General features: G+C 34.8%; 1 protein-coding gene across 1 annotated transcript; it reads left to right on the top strand.

Annotated features, from left to right (window-relative positions):
* The first annotated feature begins 10,338 nt into the window (after positions 1 to 10,338).
* Positions 10,339 to 24,713, top strand: LOC137394767 (ATPase inhibitor A, mitochondrial-like). Its single transcript, XM_068081529.1, has 4 exons — positions 10,339 to 10,423; positions 13,428 to 13,488; positions 17,202 to 17,291; positions 24,330 to 24,713. Exons 1-4 carry the CDS (start codon positions 10,383 to 10,385, stop codon positions 24,480 to 24,482), a joined length of 345 nt encoding a protein of 114 aa, XP_067937630.1. The 5' UTR covers positions 10,339 to 10,382; the 3' UTR covers positions 24,483 to 24,713.
* The last annotated feature ends 464 nt before the right edge of the window (positions 24,714 to 25,177 follow it).

The following is a 25,177-nucleotide window of genomic DNA, read 5'->3' as shown; positions in this document are numbered from 1 at the left end:
ATCTGCGTTAACCGCAGACGCCAAAATAGCCTGAGCCACAAAAACCCAATAAAACAACAATAACCGAACAAAGAGCCGTAGAGCTAGATCATTTACTATACGTATTGCTAACAGGCTACGTTTATGATTGGCGCTAACCAAGTTGAAAAGGCACTGAATTACACTAACTACCTGGAATTACAATTAAATGTACAGTACCTGGAATGGCATTGGCCTATCCATAAAGTTACATCTCCTTAGACTCCTAAAGTGATAACCATTGAACTTAAAACCCCTGGAATGGCAAAAGGTCATTCGCGAGTACGGAAATCCGGTCGACGCCATTATCAGTTAATGTTCAAGTTAATTTCATTGTGTTTAATGCACAGGTGTCCTTTAGAGGGAATATTGCCGAAGCCGAGACCGGGCCGTAGTCTACACACACAAAAAACAACAAAGGTCCACGTAGTTATGAGCAAAAACAAAAGTATCCACCAAAATATCTCACCAATCCGATGAGCAGCACACACAAAAACTAAACCAATCGACTGAGCCATACATCATGTCAGAATATTCCAAGTTTCAAGTCATGTCGTACACAACTCACCTTATGGTTTGTCAAAACTTGTCCCAAAGTCCCTATTAATTTGGGACTGTCCAATATCTGTTTTAGAAATGGTCGCCGCTAGCCTAGCCTAACGTCCTGATTCAACATCTTAGTAACTATCGGGGCATTTCTAAGTGCTCTCGATCCTTTTGAGTCCCTCTTAAGTTTTGTTTACAATAGTGTTAACCCGATTTTGATTGGTTCTTGCATGCTTAGGAGAGACTCAAAAAGATCGGGAGCACTCAGCAATACCCCGATAGTTACTAAGATGTTGAATCAGGACGTTAGGCTAGCGGCGACCATTTCTAAAACATATTGGACAGTCCCAAATTAACAGGGACTTTGGGACAAGTTTTGACAAACCATAAGGTGAGTTGTGTACGACATGACTTGAAACTTGGAGTATTTTGACATGATGTGTGGCTCAGTCGATTGGTTTAGTTTTTGTGTGTACTGCTCATCGGATTGGTGAGATATTTGAGTGGATACTTTTGTTTTTGCTCATAACTACGTGGACCTTTGTTGTTTTTGTGTGTGTAGACTACGGCCCGGTCTCGGCTTCGGCAATATCCCCGCTAAAGGACACCTGTGGTTCAATGTGAGAAAGAAATCTAATTTCAGATTTAACAGCTATGGAAGGTCACGAATACACCGCTCAATCAAAGGAACAGACTACTGAGATTGCTACTAATAATCTATGTGCGAGAGATAAGGGTGTAGGTGCACAGTGCTATTGCTATTCCATGAACTGCAAAAACCGCAAGAATGGACTTTTAAAGGAAAAGGCATGACATTTCACAAGTGAGTCACTTCTACTACTAGTTCTGTTACTATTGCTCAAGTCTACGACTACTAATAGTTGTGCTACTACTAGTTAGTACTGCCACTAGTTAGTTCTACTACACTAGTCACTGTCACTACACTAGTCATAAAGGTGACATCAAAGACTTAGAGCTTGTACAGAACCAAGCTATCAGGTTTATTGCAAACCTGAAAGGTACAAGAGGCATAAGCGAGGCTATAAACAAGCTAGGAGTGATCCCACTACAACAAAGAAGACAACAACAAAGAATGAGGCTACTTATGAGAGTACTAAGCAAAGAAGATATACATCCTGCACTCACAGAATCTTATGACAAGCTCATTACCATACCAACAAACTTTATACAAACTAGATCTCAAAGACACGAAGTTCCAATCACTCTACAAACAAACAGGTCACTCTTCCACAATAGCTTTTTACCAAAGACAATACGAGACCTTAAATTGCAGACCTCTATGTAACATTAATTCATAGATTCTAATTATGAAACCAATTACTGGAACATTGTTTTACAAAGAAAAAATCCATTTGGGTCTAATTGAGGCACGCCCCTTACATCCCTAGGTGGTTTAGCGTGAAGAATTCTACGAGGTAATACGAGGTAATACTGGGTGAGTGAGAGTCGATCAGTGTCACTACTGAGTGTACGAGTTTGACTGTATTTTGTCGGTGATTAGATAAATTTATAAGCTAGTGAGTGAAATGTTCTTCCTTCAGAACGAAGGTTTTTTATTATTTAAATTTTGAATTTTTTCTATATTAATATTTTGGAACTACAACCCATTAGGTTATTTCTAAATATTTATATTTGAAGGAAGTGTTTGTCATGCTTATAATATTATTTATTGTTGTACCTGGATCTAGCTAGCAGTAAGGAGATAAGAGTAATAATACTATTGTTATTACTACTGCTGCTAACTAACTACTACAGTTTCATTTTAATTTTTAGATTTCCAAACAAAGCAACTGAGAACTCTCGTTATTTACAATGGTATCGCAACCGCAGAAGAGTGAATAAGCCTGATCCTTGAGCACTTATCTGCAACGAACATTTCAATGATCCATGTTTTAACAGCAGGTTAAAACGTTCGACTGAAGCCATTTAAAGGTAATATTTTTCAATGTTGAATGATACTTTTCAATGATTAAATTTAAAACCATATTGTCAAGCACAGTGCTGCAAGGTTGCTCAACTTAAAGTAGCTATATCTAAAAAAAATTTAGAAGCCTCAAACAGCACCCAAAACAGTGACAGCTGCCACAGCAAGTGCCTATGAATATGTCTGCAGCTTAGCAGTTGTGTGATCTGTTCTCTGTGATTCTTCATCTTTGTTTCTGGGATTTAATGTCCAACGCATAAATTATGCTGTCCTTTTTATCAAATGTTAACTGTGTAAATGTTTTTTTTCATTTCCTAGTTGTTGTAATAAAACTACATAATACTCCTGCAAATCATAAATTCCAAATTGATAGCAATAACTTGCAATTTAGAACACAAAACATCTTTTTGGAACAAAAAAAATTGATTTAAATAAAAAAAATCAAATAAAACAATAGAAATCGATTTTTTTGATTTAAAAAAAATCATCGATTTTCAACACAACAGGGTAAAACATGGTGAATCTTTGCATATCAAATAACGGTGATGTGAATTTTGTTGCAAGTCAACCATTAAGCTTTATGCCTAAGATGGGTGTGAATGACTTCCAGTGAAAATTGCTACATTTTCATTTTACATAGCGATATGGTAGCATTTTGAGCGGTTTTATTTTCATTTATTTTATTACTTGTATGGTTGTTTATTAAGGGTACTATGTTTATGTGAATAAGACATTCATTTTTGTTGATTTTATGTAATTGTTATAATTGATGCTTTTGTTTAGGGGGTTGGAATAATAATCCTACTGTTACTCAGTTTAAGGCTACCTTCGCAAACTTATCATCAAATGTGGTGCAGAATCAGATGCTAGTAAGACAGGTAATGTTACTGCTCAAAACGAGATTCTCATCATACTGGCTACTCCAGAAGTTGATCAGTTTGTGGAACTCAATGATTTCAGATGTCAAATTTCTGTTATAGGTAGCAGTATAGTCTATATAGCTGGCTACATTGTGCAAAAGCTAACTAAAGTGCTGTCGTGACATTGGCCGTCAGTTGCTGGTTACCACTAAGTCAAATATCCAGTACCGACATCTCTATACTCTACTCAAGCTACAAAACAATGGAGGATTGGTGCGTCCATCAGACGATGTCATCAGGATCCTGCTAGTTGCAGATTAATACTTTCGTATTCATACAAAGCCAGATCCACTCCATTGTGTGGTGTATTTTATTAGTAGTGTAAGGTCTAGTGATGTGTTATGCTTTGGGAAACACCTTACGGATACGGCAGATGGCATATCCATCCACTGCGTCATTGATGAAAAACTTTATTCAGTCGTTTTATGATCTCCGACAGCATCATTATGCTAAAATCCTGCACTCAAACTGCAAGGTGCATCTTTGTGGCATACAATACTAAAGTAGTACTTTTTAAAGGCCAGTAACAATATAATCACTGTAATATTCATCTGCAGCTGTTGTTGTGCTGTTATTCCTAATCTAATTTAGTTCTAAGAAACTGATGCACCTTGGCTCAATATCCACTTCTATACAAATCTCCTTTTACAGTTTCTGTAACGTGTATGTATAAGTTTAATCATCTGATTACACTAATTCCTGCATTTCCTTGTTTGCATTATTTTGATTGTTCTCTATTACAACGGTTTTTAATTTCCGTTTAGTTGTTGCAGTAGTTCATTCCATCTTTTACAGATACTGTATTATACATATCATACATTCATAAGCTATTATCACTTAACTCTTGAAAACAGTTTCTGTTTTGACAGCATACCTCTGTGTTGTTTTTATCGAAATACTTCATGTGCTAAGTTTTTCCATATGCATTTATGCATATGTAATATAAATTTTAATATAATGGAACAGTTGTTATTTGCCTGAATATATCATTTGCTGGGTTTATGCATTTGTAATACAACAGTTTGTATGAGTAACATGGTCCACGAAAATCTATTATACATCTACTTATCATTTGGTATATCCTACTCCATATGTTATAAATAGGTTTTCTTCTATCAGGGCACTCTAAACGCTGTGTAGGAGTAGCTTTCATTAACACCCAGCTGGAAAATAACTATTCAACATGTACATTTCTGTCATTTTTCACCGTTTGTTTACAAACGGAACTAGCATTCGATTAGCTCTCCAATATGGCGCATACGTTTACGTATTATTATCAACGTAAAAGTCACGTGATTGCCATTCCAGGGGTTTTAAGTTCAATGGTGATAACAACACGAGCGTTTCCGGTGCCAACGAGGAGCGTTTAGACCACGACCCTTTTTTGTGCTAATCAATCGTAATGATTGACTAGATCAATAACATCAGCCATGAGAATGGTTAAACAAGGATCATGAATTTCCAGTTAAGATAGTAATTAATGCTCATATTAAAGAAATGATGATTATAGTTTATCACTCTAATATGTGCTTATTATTTAAAGCAATTCAATATCTACCAGGGATCGCTAAACATATTATGAAAATGTTTACTTTTCCATATCTATTTCCATAAACATAAATATTTCCATAATTTTACGGAAATGGATATGGAAATTTTATTTTAGAAATATGGAAATGAAGTAGGGAAATGTTATGGAAATGAATTATGTAATGTTATGGAAATAATATGGAAATGAATGATGGAAATGTTATGGAAATGAAAATAATATGGAAATAAAATAGGGAAATGTTATGGAAATGGAAACAATATGGAAATGAATTGTGGAAATGGAAATAATATGGAAATGAATTATGGAAATTCTATGGAAATGGAAATAATATGGAAATTAATCATGGAAATGGTATGGAAATAATATGGAAATTAATTATGGAAATGGTATGGAAATGGAAATAATATGGAAATGAATTACGCAAGTGGTATGGAAATGAAAATAATATGGAAATGAATTATGAAAATGGAAATAATATGGAAATAAAATAGGGAAATGTTATGGAACTAATATGGAAATGAATTATGGAAATGTTATGGAAATAATATGGAAATGAATTATGGAAATGTTATGGAAGTAGAAATTGTGACATACACGTAATCCCTAATACCTACATGACTTGCAAAGGCACTGAATAGATAGTGTTAAGTAGATGAGTTAATGCAATCAGTTACTCATAGATAAGATAGATAGTCATACTGGGGCTGTATTACATTAGTGTGATGGGAAGCTAATCGGCTGTCATCAACTGTTCTATGCACCAAAAAGTATCTGATGGCGACTACATCAGCAAATCAATGTTTGAAATATCCCAAGATCCTGAAGTGTGTAAAAGAAGAGATTGCACGCTATGATATATTTGAATTAAAGCAACATTGTACTGACACTTCTGTAGGAATTGATAATCATCACTTCTCACTACTAGCTTTAGTGGTTGAAACATACTTTGATTTAAGACAGCACCACTTTGCCAACTTAAGAAACCTAGATTTACATAAAGTGAACATCAGACATAATGCTACAAAAACATTATTTAGAGGACAATAAACTGTTATGCCGCTGTGACATAAATTGTCTATAGCCGGTTTAAGTTAGTATTTATTTTTAAGACTTTTCTTTATATATATATGCATACAAATTGTACAGTTTGCAGGCATGTAGTAGTTCAATTTATTATATAATTTGTATATACTATAATGCTATTAGACGTTATATTAGGATCATCAAAGCATCTGGCTCATTAATTTTTATGCATAGATCATTTATTTTCTGAATCACAAAATATTTAATAGTCAAGCATAATGTAATTAAGATTTATAGTTTGCTTTATATATGCATACAATTTGTACAGTTCAAAGGTGTTTAGTTGTTTAATTTATTATATACTTTTTATATATAATGCTATTAGACATTGTATTAGCATCTGAGCATCTGGCTCATTTTCTATGCATGGATCATTTATTTTCAAAATCACAAATAAATTTTGCGGTCAAGCATACTGTAGTTAAGATTTATAGTTTGCTTTTGGTCTATATCAACAAATAACACATAAATATAACACAAATCAAGATATATTGAGTGTTACGACCTACTGGCGCAATAGCTAAAGCTAATCTAAGCTCGAGGCCAATCCAACCACTTTTAGAACAAAGCAATTTAGGTTGCAAGATTTTCGTCAAATGTATACAACAGTTTTGGCCAGTTTTCTGCTCTTGGTGATGTAAACAACTATTGTGATCTCTTATTAGATAGTCAATAAGTTTTAAAGCTAAAGTTCACTGGGCTGGTAACTCGAGCGATGCCAATGATACCCTTAAATCCAGTGGAAACATCTGTTGATAAGAATTGCAAATTATATAGCGCCCATATAGAGTTGTCTGCCAATTGTTGAAACCATGCCAATAGCCATCTACAACAAAAAATTATAGCTTAGAATCTGTAATCTTTAGCTGGCTTGACTTTCATATATAGGTTGAATGTGTTGTGTATTCACTCACCACAACTTCGCTCTCCTGTAGCAGGAAGAAGAATGCTCCCTTATACACCCTTCTCCATATCTAGTCAGCTATTCCTTAGCTTTATCAATAAGCTGAGAAAGCTACATAATCTTGCCAGCCTGTGTGAGAGGCTTTGCCTCCCAAAGCCTATCTGGCTTTCTTAGCCCAAGTTTCTGCAACATAGTCAGACGCACAAGAGACACCTGCATATACAACAAAATGAACATGTAGATCTTTATCTTGACTTTGATATATAGGTTGATTAAGATTGGAGATGAATAAAAGCACCCACAAGCTCATTGAGATTAAATGTTGTACAATGTTGCTAGGTTACTATAAAAGAGCGCGTGCCCATGTAGCATAGACCAAGATGGCGCTCAAATTGTTACGTGGATAAATGACCTTGGCCATTTTAGAGGTAATAGAATTTAGTGACTGTCTGACCGAATGTAGACGCAATTTTTACTGAATATAACGCCACATAGGACTGTCCGTGTAAAAAGTTTTTACACGCTCGACCTTTGGCTGCTAGCAGATTCTGAAATCTAATAATATAAAAGGTGCGTAAAGAAAAACGACACATTTGAAAATAACAAATTAAAAAAGTAGGTTATGACGATAAAACATTTAAAAAATCCATTTAAACCTATTATAAAAATTATTATTTTATGTGAAATAAACAAAAAAATAACGTAAAACAGTAAATAAAGTCTTATGTATGTACATGTACTACTACGTCCTCAACTTATAGCGTTGTGACAATTTCCAAACTGCAGTCATCGCTAACAACTGCCATGACCTTAGACGTCGGAATTATGGACGGTTGGGCGACAGTCAATAGGGCGACAGACACTTAGGCGACACTTTCGGTTCGAAAGGCGACAACTTCAGACGGAAGGGCGACACAGCGGACAAACAGGCGACAATTCTGGACATTGAGGCGACAATTCTGAGGGCAGGATTAATTCAAAATACACGTATTAAGTCCTGCTATGGCCTGTTATGTTGTTGTGAGTTAGTAGTGAACACTAACAAGACACCAACTTTATTGATGCCCAGATTGGAAATCTTGCATTAGCATACTTTTTACGCATTGCTCCACCTTATTTCCTTGGCATCTATTACATGCTTATATCCTCATTAATCTGATTACATTATTCTTTTACACACAGTAGAATTTCCTATTGTATTAATGAATGTACCAAATATTTATTTAATTGAGATAGTTAATATTTAAAAAAACTGCTGAGATTAATCTGTCATTAATCGCCCAACTATTCTTCTGTTCATCCTTTTCCACAAATTTAACTTTAGAGTCTGTCAACACGCTGAATAGTCATTTAGCCAATACCTATTTTCTTTTTCACTTCCTTCCTTGAATGCTTGGAAAAACTGGCAAGTTGCTTATCAGTGTAGCAAGAGTCTGAGATTCCTTACCGCCTAATTTATGACATCATAGAGGTACCAACTTTTTCAACCCCTTTGAAGCGATGCATTCTTGAGTCACTAGCATATCGCTGTTGATGAGTCATTATACTATCTTTGGCTCATGCATCATGTATTAGGACCCTCAGTAGTAGATCTCAAATTAATGTATATTCTTGTTCTGATTGCAGTATGAAAATAAATACATACATATGAGTTTAGCTTTATACATTTTAATAAATTTGCTTTTTGGTATATTTATACAAATAGTAAAGCTGATTTTTATCATATATAACTTTCAAAAATACGTATATCAATAGTTTGCAGCATTAATTTTTTTTACAATGACTTTATACTGATTGATACTATGTAGATAAACCCATCTAGCGATAGAACTTCTCTTTCCTATCTAGAATGACAAGATCAGGTTCACGGTTATAAATTGGCAACTGAATATTACTTTCTACTAATTCTAAAACTTACATGAAAAGATAATTTGAACTACAGGAGTATAATTGTACACAGTGACTCGCAGGTGCTCGAATGCACTTGCACTTCCAATCATACACAAAAATAATTGCAGGAAATTCCCTACACCACTATTTAATAAAGTTGTTATTAAAGTTCAAGCCAATGGCTGTCTATGTAATATATTCCCATCTTTTCTGAAGTCTGTCCTTTGTTAAAATAGTCGCATATAAAAAGATTCATAGTGCGCGTTAAAATGCAAAATATAGTATACGATGTGGTACATGGCAGCATTAACCTGCAACTGAGTATATATCAAAAGGTCTTTGAGGTGTTGATCACTCCTCATTGTCTCAAACTACAGGTTGTGTGTGCCATCGGGATCTGTGACAAGGGTAATTCGGTCAAATATCTCAAGTGACTGTAGGGTAATATGGCATCAGGACCAGTTGATTTCTATGCTTTGGAATGGATCATTTCTCCATAAGCTTTCTGTGATGCTGTTTAGTCTTCTTGCAACAAGCTGCAGAAGTTAGTAAAATATGGATATATCTTAGACACCTATGTCAAAAAAAGCCTTCACTCTTCATACTCAAATAAAATCTTAACAAACATAGATCAGTGTGAACCGCAATTTAGCCTATTGAGTCTGCATTATAATGACATTGAATTATTATCATAATTGTAAAGAAACAAGGATAAGGAAATCATTAATTCCACAAGTAAATGAGAAATTACAATAATAGGGAATTGTCTTTTCACCTCACACAAAAAGCAAACTCTTCTCCCAGCTACTGTGAATTTTGACGATCGAAACCATAAAACTATTTCTTCTCGAGGTAAGATAACTCTAAAGTTTCAACAATCAGAGATGGGATAACTCTAAAGTTTTAATAATCAGAGACAAGATTGTCGACAATTCAGCCGAGAACGTGACTTTTCGAACAGTTTTGAACAAACATGCTGATACAAAAACAAGTTTTGGTGTTTTAATTAAATAAGCTAGATGCATTTTTAGAAAAAAAACCTTAATATTTTGTTAATTGTCTGGGCTAGCATAATCAGAGAAATCCCAATCCCACCAATGGCGTTTAAAAATACATGTTGCAATTTCGATTTATAAAAAAGTCTGTAAAAAAACAATAACACTTTCAAGGCTTCGTTTCAAAAATATACGTAAGCATAGCACACAACGACAGCATCTCATAGTTTGTCAGTATATTACCTTGCCTTCAACCAAACAGCAAACCAATTTGTCGCCTTTTAGTCTAGAATTGTCGCCGGTTTGTCTGCCGTGTCGCCTTTCCGTCTGAAGTTGTCGCCTTTCGAACCGAAAGTGTCGCCTAAGTGTCTGTCGCCCTAGTGACTGTCGCCCAAAGGTCCAGTTACCAGACGTCGATGTAGCTTAGGTCTGACGTTCCGACTATGCGGTAACCGTTAGACCGTAGGCTAATACATACCGGGTAGCTCACACCATTGAGCTTTGAGGCAGTTCTGTTCTGCGAGTCAAGATGGCCATGCTGAAAATATCTCGATGTTTTCGATCAATAAGGTATCTATTCTGAGTTACATCAAATTAAGGCATGATTGTAATAGTTGATAATACGTCATAAGTGTGTGTGAATTGTTAGCTGAAGGCGACCCTTATGAATGTCGATGATGGTGGTCTTTGAGCAAATACTATAAGTTACTGTTTGATTAGATATGATGAGTTTCTCAATCAAGATAGGAAAATTATTATTTTTTTGCGAAAAAATGGAATGTTTTTATTTTTATCAATCTTTTTCAATGCTTATGATTTTCTGCTCGTAGAAATTGTCTGTGTATTACATTGCACATCTGGCTGGTGATGAACCCGCTTTTCAGTACGATGACGTACTAGCTTTAATTTGACAAATTCTATATTTCTTGCATTCACCAGTGATATAAAATTATACAGCGGGAGATACATGTAAGTTAGCGCAGTAGAGTTACTAGTAGTGTCACACAATGTACTGTGCTGAAATGTGCTGTACACTATATGACTTTATTGTACCATTGCGAGTGAAGAAGTGAGTGCCTACTCATACCATAATCTCAAACAACACAAGATAGACAAAAGGGGCACAGCCAATGACATAAGAGTAAGGCTTACTGCCAGTAATGAACACATAACAAAGGCAAACCACAATTATGTAACAATGCCCGCTTGTAGCGCAAGCTGTATGTCATGACTCTCTTCTCTCACCACATGTACGAATGAGAGCCAAATTCACAAAAGACAATATGACATATTTAAGCACATTTTTCTTGTGTGATTGATGCAGTTGACCATGCGCAATATAAATACCAGTATACCTGTTTGTTCAGTACCTAGCCTGTTTCATGTTTTTGAATGAACAAGACTCAGATAGAGATGCTTTCGGCATTTGCACTTGAGCTGCTTGCAGTAAATAGTTTCATGTGATAATGTAATTTATTAAACACCATATTGAGAAAACACTCCACTAGTTACATTTGCCACCTCACAATTAATCTTATTGTGAAGTTTACTAAATAAACTCCTATGTCCTACCTTCAAGTCTCATATACTTCTATAGATTCATGCCAAAGTATTGCACTTGCAGTCAATTATCTTCGTCACACTTGTTAGTTTTTGACAGAAGAGTGTTTGCAAATTTTGTACACTCATCAAAAATGGATTGCTTGTCAAAGAACACTGATTTTTGCAAAATTATAAAAAAGTCAAGAAAACTGATTTTTTACGAAAAAAATCAATATTTAAATTATTTGTCTTTTTCGTGTCTACCCTGTTCTCAATAACAAAAATTTATTTGAAAATGTGGTTGTTTATTTATAGCTAATTATGCACTTATAGTTTCTTCAGTTTCTGTTAATTGTCTGTTTTTAACAACAATATTGAAGTCTGCATCTTATTTCATTGAACCAACAAACTTTAGGCAGTTGTCAGGCCAGGTATTTTAAAGATGAGTTGTCTACTATTTTTTCAAGCTCGAATCTGTCACATAATGTTTTAATGATGGTTGGTTCGAAAGTTGCTCGAATCGTGCTTGCTAATAATTTGCTAAGCCAATTAAAAGCATTTCGTCGACGATTTCGGTGTGCATGTACAGCTCTGACAATTCTGTGAATTTCGGCTGAATAATTCTGTGTTTTTCGTTCATTTCGTAATTTCGGTCGGAACCAACGAAAAAATCGTTACGTGTGGCCGTACCTTAACATAGGGTTTATAACTATTTTAATTTGCTGAAACCTCAATTTTAAGCTTTGGCTGCAGTAATTTACCTCCAACTTTTTTCAACAGTAGGCCTACATTTTGTTGAGTCGTAAAGACCTGGTAAAAATAGAGCGAAATGTTTAACCTGTGGTAGCAACAATGCCAAGTAAATATCTATTATCTCCATCAATCATCAAATCTTCTTTCGAAAACCAATTTAAAACAAGCTTGTTTTTATAATGGTGCTAATTGAAACCATTTTTTGTTAGTTCAGTGCTGTCAATATAGCTGACAAGGGTATTTGAACTATCTACTATAGTTGTGGAAAGGAGCCAGCAGAATTTTTTGTTATTGTCTTTGATGATTAGTGCTTTTTATTTAGGCTGTTTTCTTAATAGATCTCGCCGCTATCTAATTAATTTTCTTTTTAAATATTAGAAATCAAAAAGGCATTAAATCGCTGTTTATAAACGTGTTCCTTTGCTTTAAAAAGTGCTTCAAGCAAGTTGTCCTATAACTCGTATGTGTTTTTTAATAGTCTGTTGCATCTTTCCGACCTTCTGTTGCATTATGATGACATTTGAATTTTAATGCATTGATCTTTAAAGGTGTACTTTGGCATATTGATAGCTTTCAAAGAATTTACAACAACTTGAATATCTCAGTTTAAGCTAGAAAAACAAACTTGAGGTTGTTATGAGAGGAAGGAAAAATTGTGTATTCGTACCGCTGTCAACTTTCATGGGGAGGTAGACAAATCTGGCTAGAAATCACAGTTTCTGTCGAACAAATACAAAATATATTTGCTGACTAAAATTAAATACAGTTCAAGCATTCCCAGGACAAATTAAAGAAACCTTGACCACCGTGCCATTAACATCACAAGATCGTTGAAACCTTGGCTATTTTTAAAGTGAGAATCATGCTTTCCTTACATTGACTTTCTATTTGTATCAAGTAATGTCAGTTAACTTTACAAATCCAAATTCCTATCTGGACGTTGTCTGACAAAAGACATTGACTAGCAAAAAAGTACAAGAATGTTGATTATTCTACTTTTTATCTATTTCATATCCGTTATTCCTCTTGCACAAGAACAATCTAGTCTAATATTTTTCTTATTGTTTATTTTCTACGTTTTGCCGTGTAAAACCTAAAACAAGTTCCAGGTTTTTAATTTGAAAATGTATTAGCTGATAGCTGTAATAGAAGCAGATATTTATAAAAACCGACACCTTCATTTCTTTAAATCTCAACTTGTCTGTACTATTGTCATAATTGTCATATATATTGTCATAATATATAATATCTGCTCTAACGTGTGTGGGGTTTATTTTAGTATGACCACTCACGCCATGCGTGCGATGTCAACTGGCCAATTTGGATCTGGTGAAGGCAAGGTAAAATCTTTGTTTTTAGTCCTTTCATCAGTGTGATAAAGCAGTAGTTAGCAAAATTGTTGGATGCTAGAATATAAAAAATGAGTGATCTAATCATGAATATCGTAGCGCTAGATTTTATACCCTAGACTCTATGACTTTATACTCTAGACTTTATGACTTTATACTCCAGACTTTATACTCCAGACTTTATGACTTTATACTCTAGACTTTATACTCCAGACTTTATACTCCAGACTTTATGACTTTATAATCTAGACTTTATACTCTAGACTTTATGACTTTATACTCTAGACTTTATGACTTTATACTCTAGATTTTATGACTTTATACTCTAGGCTTTATACTTTATGACTTTATACTCCAGACTTTATACTCTAGACTTTATGACTTCATACTGTAGACTTCATACACTAGACTTTATGATTTTATACTCTAGACTTTATACTCCAGACTTTATGACTTTATACTCTAGACTTTATACCCTAGACTTTATACTCTAGACTTTATGACTTAATACTCTAGACTTTATGACTTTAAACTCTAGACTTTATACCCTAGACTTTATGACTTTATACTCTAGACTTTATGACTTTATACCCTAGACTTTATGACTTTATACTCTAGACTTTATGACTGTATACTCTAGACTTTATGACTTCATACTCTAGACTTTATGACTTTATGCAGAACTTTGCTAAGGCTTGTAACTGGTGTTGTGCACCCTCGTTGACATTGTTGAAGCCGATTGTTATCATAATTACTTTACAGTTCTTCGAGACTGCGAATGACTTCTGCCATCGGCCAAATTCAGCAACGGTGTACAAAATGAAATCACATTAATATGATAGAAAATTTTTCATGTCAAGCATGATACATTTAAAATGCGTACAAACTTCAAAACTGTTATTTGACTATTCACTGCTATTTACTGGTACTCTGTATTGGGCTTCCAAGATGGCAAATTAGCATTTTAGAACATTGCAGAAATATTTTAGAAACCTACAACATAAACTTCTAGTTTGAAATAGTAATGAATAAAACAAAACAATACCTTTAAACGCTACAAAAACCGAATCTCCAGCAGCGATGTAGCCAAAGGTCTGGTAACAAGAGGGTCAATATACTCAAACTTGAACTCTACTGAAACAAAAAACACTCGTCAGTTAGCTCACAACTAGCTTTCTGGTACCAAATTTGACTGAATACGAGGTTCTCTATTTATATATACAAATATCAATGTTTGTCTTTTTGTTGAACCACGTGTGAAAAAAGATTCACCGTGTCTTACTCTGCTGTGTTGTAGGTGCAAAATATGCGGAAATGTGATTACAAGCTCTTAAAAGCTCAAAAACGAACAGTTAATCGCAGTCATCATGAAAACGCCGTTGATTGGAATCTGCTTACGGTTTACTGAATGGTTTCTGTTTACACTTTCATGCAACCTTATTCGTCGAAATATTTTCACAAATATACACACATTTAATAAAACCACGTCTATTGTCCTTATGCGTCTATTTCATCATCATTGTAATGCTGTCACTTTGAGCAATGATATCTCAAAACCTACCATAAAAATTTATTTAAGTTTTTAACCTCAACTGGAAGGAATGCATATCATCCTCTGATAAACATGATGAGCTTTTTGGTCACCTTTGATAGTCGAAAAGCTCTGCAAAAATTGCTTGCGCTATTTGGCAGGAAATATGGGTCACATGATCAGATCACGACTAGATGATTAGATCAAGCTGAAACAAAACTGTAACGTATCGAGCATCTATATTTGATATGGGCTTTTCGGTAGACCCCGAAGTGTTTGTCATAAGCTAGTGCTAAGAGAAGGTTTATATTGAGCCTTTTATTGGCCATTCAATTCACGTGATAAAATCACGTGTCGAAACAATAACCCAATGGATTGACTACGTCAGAGAAATAAACTGATTCCAATCTACGGCGGTTTCATGATGGCGGCGATTAACTGTTCGTTTTTGAGCTTTAAAAAAGCTTATAATCACATTCCCACATATTTTGCACCTACAATACAGCAGAGTAAGACATGGTGAATCGTTTGATACCAAATAACTGTAATGTGAATTTTGTTGCAAGTCAACCTTTAACGAATAATTTCCAATCTTTCAATAGTTATCAGTACAAATAGCAATTTTTGTTATTGCTAATGCATTTTACTAAACAATTGTTTTGTGAGTTATTACTTTTTGCTGTTTTGCTAAATAAAGTATATTATTTTGAGGTTTTCGACTATTGTTTCAAATAACCATCAAATACCAAGCGCTCCTTCGACTACGGTAAAAAAATCGCACTCCTGTATTCATCGAATGTTTTTTGGAGGAATAAAGCGTTCAAGTCTCGTATATTTTAATTCTTAAGCTTGCCACTTTGAACAAATGTGTTAATATGCTTTGAACAGGAGAATTTTACGTGAGGCTCTGTTAAATTTTTATGCTTTCGTGTGCAGCGCTTCATATGAGTGTGCATACCAAAAATGTGCACATCATGCACAATTGAAAATTTCATATTTCTGGGTCAGCCAAAATTGCGATTCGGTGCTGTTTGATTTGGTAAAAAATAATAAACTATGCTAAATGCTAAAATTCTGCGCATGTGATGTGGAATGATGTACACCAGAAGGAACTAGAAACCTAGATTCAGCAGCCATGTCTGGTTACAGGAAATTAAGCTAGTCACAGGAACTCCAGCAAACCATCCACACTTACCTGTAATCAAATTTAGGTATTATGAAGCAGATTTTATATTAAGGGGGCCATTGTGAATTTTCATGGATAGGTGTGTATATTATGTTTCTATATTAGTCTGCATTGATTGATTGGAGTGGGGAGTTGAAAACCATCAGTTTCACGTAAGTAGGTAAGTAAGTCATAGGTAAGTCTCATGTAGGTAAATAAGTCTCATGTAAGTAGGTAAGTCTCATGTACGTAGGTAAGTCTCATGTACGTAGGTAAGTCTCATGTACGTAGGTAAGTCTCATGTACGTAGGTAAGTCTCATGTACGTAGGTAAGTCTCATATACATAGGTAAGTCTCATGTAAGTAGGTAAGTCTCATGTACATAGGTAAGTCTCATGTAAGTAGGTAAGTCTCATATACATAGGTAAGTCTCATGTAAGTAGGTAAGTCTCATGTAAGTAGGTAAGTCTCATGTAAGTAAGTAAGTCTCATGTAAGTAGGTAAGTAAGTCGTGGGTAAGTCTCATGTAAGTAGGTAAGTCTCATGTAAGTAAATAAGTCTCATGTAAGTAGGTAAGTAAGTCATAGGTAAGTCTCGTGTAAGTAGGTAAGTTTCATGTAAGTAGGTAAGTCTCATGTAAGTATATAAGTCTCATGTAAGTAAATAAGTCTCATGTAAGTAGGTAAGGTAGTGAAATACACTTGGACTGGTCTTCTGCCGCAAGCTAGATTCTATTTGCCATGTGATATTATTATTGTTTTCACGACTGAATGATATATATTATATACTGCAGTCATTCATTCTCAGTCCTTAATGCCCACATTTGTTATTGAAACATTATTCTATGTATTTGTTGTTCAATCGTGGAGCTAATTGGTTTTAGAAATGATGAACTCATGACATATTTGTTGGCCGGTTATCTTTGGTTGTTGACATGTCTTGCTGGCAAGGAAACTGTTTATTATATTTGCATGCCAGATGTTTGGTAATTTTTTGTATGTGTTGTAGGGAGGCGGTGGTGGTGGTTCCATTCGAAAGGCTGGAGGTGCGTTTGGAGAGCTAGAGGCTGCCAGGGAAGAAGAGTATTTCAGAAAGCTAGTAAGTCAGAATAAGAACACATATTTGGACGCTGTGCTGACATATACTGTATCTTATACCACATTCAGTAGATTCTACAGGTACATGCTGAAGCCTTGTGTGTCTCAAACTTGGCTATAACATGTTTTCAGAGACATCATTAGAATGTAGACTATATGTTCAGTGATAGGAGTTATGGACATGAAAGTTGGTCAGATGAGAGTGTTCAGTCAGATGAGAGCGTTCAGTCAGGTGAGAGCGTTCAGTCAGGTGAGAGCGTTCAGTCAGGTGAGAGCGTTCAGTCAGATGAGAGCGTTCAGTCAGATGAGAGCGTTCAGTCAGATGAGAGCGTTCAGTCAGATGAGAGCGTTCAGTCAGATGAGAGCGTTCAGTCAGATGAGAGCGTTCAGTCAGGTGAGAGCGTTCAGTCAGGTGAGAGCGTTCAGTCAGATGAGAGCGTTCAGTCAGATGAGAGCGTTCAGTCAGATGAGAGCGTTCAGTCAGGTGAGAGCGTTCAGTCAGATGAGAGCGTTCAGTCAGATGAGAGCGTTCAGTCAGATGAGAGCGTTCAGTCAGATGAGAGCGTTCAGTCAGATGAGAGCGTTCAGTCAGATGAGAGCGTTCAGTCAGATGAGAGTTCGTCTAAACACTATTGTGTCTTCATATTTCCAGATGAAATTTTAGTCACCTCTGATTATTGCTAGAGGTGTAATGAAAATGATCCAAAATTTAAACGATTTATGAACATAAATTTGTAAAGAATTGAGCTTCAAATAAATTATTTTTTGTTGAATTCTACGCATTTAATCGCTACAGCAATTCTATTATCAGTGTATGAATCTCCTCAAAGTACTCACATTTAGCCAGAGAATATGATGTGCATCATAATAGAAGTGTAGGCCTCTTTACTCAGTTGGGATGTGCAGAAAGAAAAATGTAGCGGTTTAACCCGATTGTTGGACCTCTGTTGGATTTTTTGAGCTTAATTAGTATTTAGGCCTGCAGTGAAATCCTGACATACAAAGTAATTCTATTCTGATATTTGCCCTGTCGACGCTGTCATATGCTGGAGTGAATAAATAAATCTTCATGTCTGTACAGATGTAGAGAGAAAGTTTAAGGGATGAAAACTCTGCTGCACACCAGATATGAACTTGGAATTTCCAGTTCTACACTCAGGCATCCAATACACCACACTTTCCAACTGGCTATACTACGGAATAAATTGAGCACATACTCGTTATATCTGCTGATCTTTTATGGCTTCACGCTTAACACTTAAAGATGTAGTTGCGTCAAATTTAAGTTGATCTTAAAAGAAAGCATTTTTTTCTCTATCAGTTGATATGTTGTTTGTTGTGTTACGCGATCGCATTGCCAAGATATTTGAAGATTAAAACTGAAAAAATCCGATCGCCGTAAAAACGCTCAGGCCACAAAAACGTGCCCAGACTTGCCCAAAATGATGTCACGCGTTAGGCAACCTGTCTCTATCTCTCGTATTCACATCGGCTATTTGCGATAAAGGTCTAGTCTTACGCGGCTCTATTGGCATATATCTTAGTTTGTATTTGCTCATGTTGGCTAGAATAAAATTTTAAATCCTGCTACAGATGCATTATTATGCGGGTTTCAAAGGCCTCAAATAACGAAAATTGAAAATTTGTTCTACTCACTTTCTCCAAATGTTGTGTAAACATTTGGGTACCGACTACCAATTCTACCGGTCTACGGTAATTCTGTCAAGTCACTATCTAGAACGCGGTCTTTGTATCAGCAGCTACCCATTATACTAACGATATACAGCCTCTTATACGCCCCGCCCACATTATGCCTGTCGCCTATCCTTGGGGCAGGGCTGTATATCATTGCCTACACCGTCTACGTACTAGTTTCTTACTAGTAGTATTCTTACCGAATACTACCGAAGTGAAATAAGCAAGCCACGTCTTTGAAAAGAATATAGACAGGGATAGAGTTTTAAGGATGAGAAGTCTGCTGCAAACTGGATTTGAACTCACCTTCTCCAGTTCTGCGGACATCCATATACCATATCCAATTCACTACAATATTCTGCAAATCATGTTTTGCATTATCATCAACAATATTATTTTATTATATAATTTTTACAAGCAAAAATATTTTCATCTCGGCATAAAACTTTTATTAAAAATATTCATCAAGTCGTGGCCACTCAGATAGTATTAGCTGATACAATAAGACAAATTCATCTACTGCAACAAACTCAAACAAAACATCATGGCTTATGCAGCACGCATTCAAGTCTCTCTTTCCACTTTATGGCAGTTTCCACACTGACAAAGCTTCTTCGGCTGGTGGGACGACATAAACATTCTGTAATCAGTAAAAAAATGCAATAAATATATGTCATTCATAGATATGTCGTTCTAAAGCGTATCTATTGACAGCTTCCAAATTGGGAGTTAAATAGATTGCGAGTGTAATTTTAAAAACGAATAAACATTTAATAAAGGCACAAGCAAGCCAAGCCAACGATTCGAAGCTTTGGTTCTGGAAATTAAAGATTTGCAATGATCAATCGATTTTACCCACTTCCTACGAGTGAAAATAATTGGTAATCATGACTCTAATTTACCAAAGAAAATTCGAAAAAAATATTAAAGCTAGGTAAAACGGCAGATAAGCTATGAAACGATGATTGGAGATAGCAAAGAATTATCATTTTATTAATTAGTAAATGTATTTATGACTATAAAAATATTATATTTACTCAAGTATAGAAGACTGTAAGTTAATTTACCTCCATTCTGTCTTCCTCTGCAGCAAAACGCTGCTGACGCCTGTCAACAGCCATAGGCTGTCTACTCCAATCTTTTACTAAAAGTTGCTCTAATAACTCTGAGTCGCAGTCGCTATACAAAACTATGTATAACTTAGTAATTGTTGAAACGCGTTGAATCAGTAACGTTGAGAATTCTCTAACGATGAGATTCTTCGAGATCACAGACAACGCGTTTTACGAGTGATAACATTTATTACGGCCTATATAAAGATTTCGCGCTCATGATTGGCTAACGAAGCGACCTCATATTTATCGCTCGTGGTTTCGTTTCAGATATCTTGCTTGTGACGTCACGAAATAGGCACCCGCTAGAACGTGAGCTTTTTAAAAAAGGGCATCTTTCAAACGCATATATCTCTGGACAGGGTTGGTCTACAAAGACAAAAATGGCATCAAATTGTAGCTGATGTTTTAGCCTTTTATGGGTCCTAATTTCATTAAATTGACTTTTTTGACGCAACTACATCTTTAAGCTAGTGTTATGCGTGAAGCCATACCAGAAGAAAAATGTGTGCCCGTATATGAAGAAAACTGCTATAACTCGCATCACCACTAAGACTAATGTAATCAGTATAGAGCTGTAGTAGGCACTGAAGTTGGTACAGTATGAATTACACAGAAATACACACAGTGCAGAGAAATAAACACAGTACACAGAAATAAACAAACACCATTTAAAAGTTAGAATGGTAAATGTTGTATATGCTGATTAAAAATAAATTTTTTGTGCAAAAACTTTTTTAGTACCCATGCAGTGCCAGGCATTCAGCTAGTATTTTTATAATAATACATTTTAATTTGTTCCAGAGCCCAAAAACATAATATTAAACAAATGCATTATAAAGAACTAGGTAAAAATATAAATGGTATGTAAAATTGACTTGTTGAAGTAATAATCAATATGGTTTTTATTGTCACCTTATCTTAGAGACAGGTAATTAAAAGTGAGGCTTTGCAATACATAAGTTTGTTGATTGTAGAGTGAGTAACAAAATACACAACATAGATTACCATATTTACTTGGCATAGAGTTTAAATTAAATTTCATATTCGATCAGATAGTCTGCAGGTGGGTGTTTAAGGTGCTGATTCTCAGGAACCAGATGGAGTTTTGATACCAAATATTTTTACCAACCTGGCGAAAGGTACAGAGCACATGAGTGTGAAGTTTGGATGAAATCGGCCAGAAAATGTGGAAACGCATGTTCAATCAGACTAACAGACAGACACACACTGACAATAATGGATTTATTTATAGAGATTATTTTTACTTTTTTATTTCGTAGCTTTTTATTCTTTCATACAAAATTGTAATATTTTGAATAATTTTGGATGTTGCACGTTGGAAATTGCTACACAGTTTGAAAAAATCATTTGCTCAAATTTTATAGTTTTACTGCTGTTCTCTTCAGGAGCAGTTTCGCTTGATTATTACGTTTTACTTGGTTACCGTTTTACCTTTTCTCAAGTTACAATAGGTTATGGTCATCACCTTTTTCTCAAGTTACAATAGGTTATGGTCATTACCTTTTTCTCAAGTTACAATAGGTTATGGTCATTACCTTTTTCTCAAGTTACAATAGGTTATGGTCATTACCTTTTTCTCAAGTTACAATAGGTTATGGTCATTACCTTTTTCTCAAGTTACAATAGGTTATGGTCATTACCTTTTTCTCAAGTTACAATAGGTTATGGTCATTACCTTTTTCTCAAGTTACAATAGGTTATGGTCATTTAACGATTATTGTAAGGTCATTTAAAACTGCTTTGCAGCGGAACAGTCAGCTGAAGCTTCTGTATGATGCCAGATTAAATTTGGACTCTTGAGGCATCACTTTGTTTTAACGAATAGCAAACAATTTTTGCTATTTCAACTTTCAAACAAGCGAACCGTTTCAAATTTATGTTGTAGTGTGAATACATGTACTATAGGATATACAATACATGTACTATAGGATATACAATACATGTACTATAGGATATACAATACATGTACTATAGGATATACAATACATGTACTATAGGATATACAATACATGTATTATAGGATATACAATACATGTACTATAGGATATACAATGCATGTACTATAATGTACTATAGGATTCTTGTTTGCCATCATGAAGATCAAGTAGTACACGAACTATCTGATTAAAAAATGTATTTCACCTTCACTAGGAATATGCCTTAACACTTCATTAGCTGATATAATTGCCAAGAAACTAACTAGAAATAAATTCGCAGGCGTTTTACTCTATGCAATTATATTACATTTTATCTGTTTCGTGACAATGTGGCGAAATTTTTTAACTAAAACTGAATGTTTGTACTTGTGATTCTTGGAGTTATTATTATTCATTATTAAAGCCTGGTAACTTGTTACATAGCCTGAAAAACTTATTTTATGTAAAAAAAAGTTCTTCGAGAACTTTGTGTTACCTGCTTGCCAAGGTTTTAGAATTATTTCATGAAGAATCTTACCGTTGTAGTTTAACCTCACCCGCATGTACTGAAACTGCTTGAGAAAACGCTTTTTCAGTCGATACAAATTGAAAGCATGTTGAATCATAAACGAAGATGGAAGATCAGAGTTTTTAGATGTTTACTCAACAAATATTAAGCTCCAATTGCATTAACTAATTTTGTTGATATATGTAGGTGGCCTCACCTAAATTCAATTACATTGTACATATAGGACAGAACGGGTAGACAATTCCCAATTTAAAAATAAGATGCATTTGGCATTGCAAGTGTTATTAGAAATATAAACTAAATTGGTTTATACCCAATAGTTTCACATAATAAAGTAATTGTAACATTTTTGATAATCGATTTTCCACAATCATGACAGGTTCTCTTTAAAAAGTGGTTCTGGCTTAAAATATTGAAAAATACAATATATTCTAGCACTTACGCCAATAATACTAATAGTACCTCTGCATTGCTGTCAAGAAAGATATTTTTAACAAACTAAAAGTTTGTCTAAACTATTAATCACAGACGAGCAATACTATCTGCAAGTTTTGTGATTTATAAAACTATTGAATGAGGCAGCATCTGTTTAAGGTATATAGTGCAGCTGAACTAATAGCAATCAGTGTTTATGGAAAAGTAATCATTTAGTAAACTAGTAGTTATACGACCAGATTGACAGCCACTAGATACACACTGCATCAGTGTGTGGCCATTGCTATGTTCTTTGTCGTTGGACAATGCGAAAACTTTCTATCAAATGATGCTGAAATGTGTATTGATTTCACTTCACGTGGGGCAGTAAAGTCAGTTTGGTTTTATTTAACTCGGTTAATATCACAAGGAGTGCACATTTGGAATCACTTATTTTCGCCATTCTTAAAAATGAGTTTGCCCAAAATTGTATTAAATTTCATCAGAAGGTATTTTTCTATCATTTGTGATTATTTTTGATGCTCGACGTGGTTTGACTGCCAGGATGTTTCAACATTAAAATCAACAAAACCAACCAAGTACAATTATGACATCTATAGTTGCAAAGAAACCGACAGAACATGATGCTGACAGAACATGAACATGACAGACGCATGATGCTGTAACACGAACACAATAGCTGATATCAACTATCACAGTGGTAACAACTATTGAAGCCATTTTGCATGTACTTTTCTTCTGAGCATTTTAACCGCATTTTGTTGATTTTAATCTTAAAAATTCTGGCTGTCAGATTACCTCAAACATCAAAAGCAATTGCAAATGATAGAAAAATATCGATACTTTCTGAAATCTACAAAAAAATTTATGGAATATCTTCAGGATATATAAATTGCCTTTCAGTTAGGGCTTGTTGCCTACGCTGTTTATAAAAAGTATTGTTACATAGGTAACAGTAAATATGAGTAGTTGGTAGCATTTAAATGTATCACCCCAGCAAGATCAATGTAAATTTGGGTTTCACAAATCAAGATATGAAAAAGTTATTTAGGTATATATAAAATTTGTAAACCTATCGCGTTACATCTCTGCTAATCATGTAGTTAATTCTGCATGTAACAAATGGGTTAGTTAGTATGTTATTACTGTTAGTATTGTTAGTTATTGTATTATTATTATTAGTTATGTTAATTTTAAGTTGCCATAACTAATTGAAGAATCTCAAAGATGTGATTTCACTTCCGATGTTGTCAGCAGTCCTAAACTTACCATGCATACATCGTTTTTTTGAAATGTGTAAGATGTAATGTTGATTACTGTGTTAACAGCAAGCACAGCAGCTCAAGGCCCTTCACAACCACGTGGAGGATGCAGTACACCATCAGCAAGCAGAGATCAGTCGGCTAACTGAAGAATTGAAGAGGCAGCAGACAAAGTTGGATAGACTAAAGAAGGACATGGAAGAAACTAAAGACATTTGATTCCTCTGTCACAAGTTTATTCTTAACCCAACAGTTACAATAGCACACTAGTGTCTTCATTTCCTTGTCGCTTAGGCTACAGACACCTGTCATGTACATGTTTCAGTGTGCACTCTAGCGCTGTAATATTTTTACTGAAAGTGAGTTCAAATTTTGTGTGCTGTTATTTCTCAGAAATACATGGTCACTGGATGTGACCCTAACACTGGATGTGTTAGGCTATCAAATGAACTCTCTGTTCTGTTTTCATGCCTCAAGTATTTGCTACTGCACAGTGATAATGAAATTAGTAACTATGAGCATGAAAACCTATTTCCTGTGAAAGAGTTAAATTTCTCAGCCTCTCCAAGCCATATGAACTGCTCGATCCCAAGGAAGTTAATATCGGTTGCAGCAATTGTCTATAAGTGAATTTCTAAGGTATTTATATTTGTTGTGGGCATTTGTGTACATGTATAATATCATTAATTCTACTATCTTCCACTAATTCTCATCATTAAACTACTATTAAATTTATACTGCCTAAAACATTGCTCATTATTTTTGTATTACATTAAAAAAATTGCCTATTTATGGAAACCATGTATCACATACGTTCACCAATGTTTGCTACTCGAGTGCTGGTCTGGCTTGCGGCTGACAAGATGTAGTCCAAATTGAAGGAGGAAAGAACAAAAATATTTACCCTTTGCTGC

The sequence above is a fragment of the Watersipora subatra genome, chromosome 4 (assembly GCF_963576615.1).
Source record: "Watersipora subatra chromosome 4, tzWatSuba1.1, whole genome shotgun sequence".
NCBI lineage: Eukaryota > Metazoa > Bryozoa > Gymnolaemata > Cheilostomatida > Watersiporidae > Watersipora > Watersipora subatra.
This window is presented reverse-complemented; position numbering and strand designations above follow the sequence as displayed.

Bases quoted from the DNA above. Each gene is read 5' to 3' on its own strand.
- LOC137394767 (XM_068081529.1), top strand. From the start codon at position 10,383: ATGGCCATGCTGAAAATATCTCGATGTTTTCGATCAATAAG. The intron at 10,424-13,427 runs GTATCTATTCTG...GGTTTATTTTAG, and splicing joins CGATGTTTTCGATCAATAAG to TATGACCACTCACGCCATGC. The intron at 13,489-17,201 runs GTAAAATCTTTG...TATGTGTTGTAG, and splicing joins TTGGATCTGGTGAAGGCAAG to GGAGGCGGTGGTGGTGGTTC.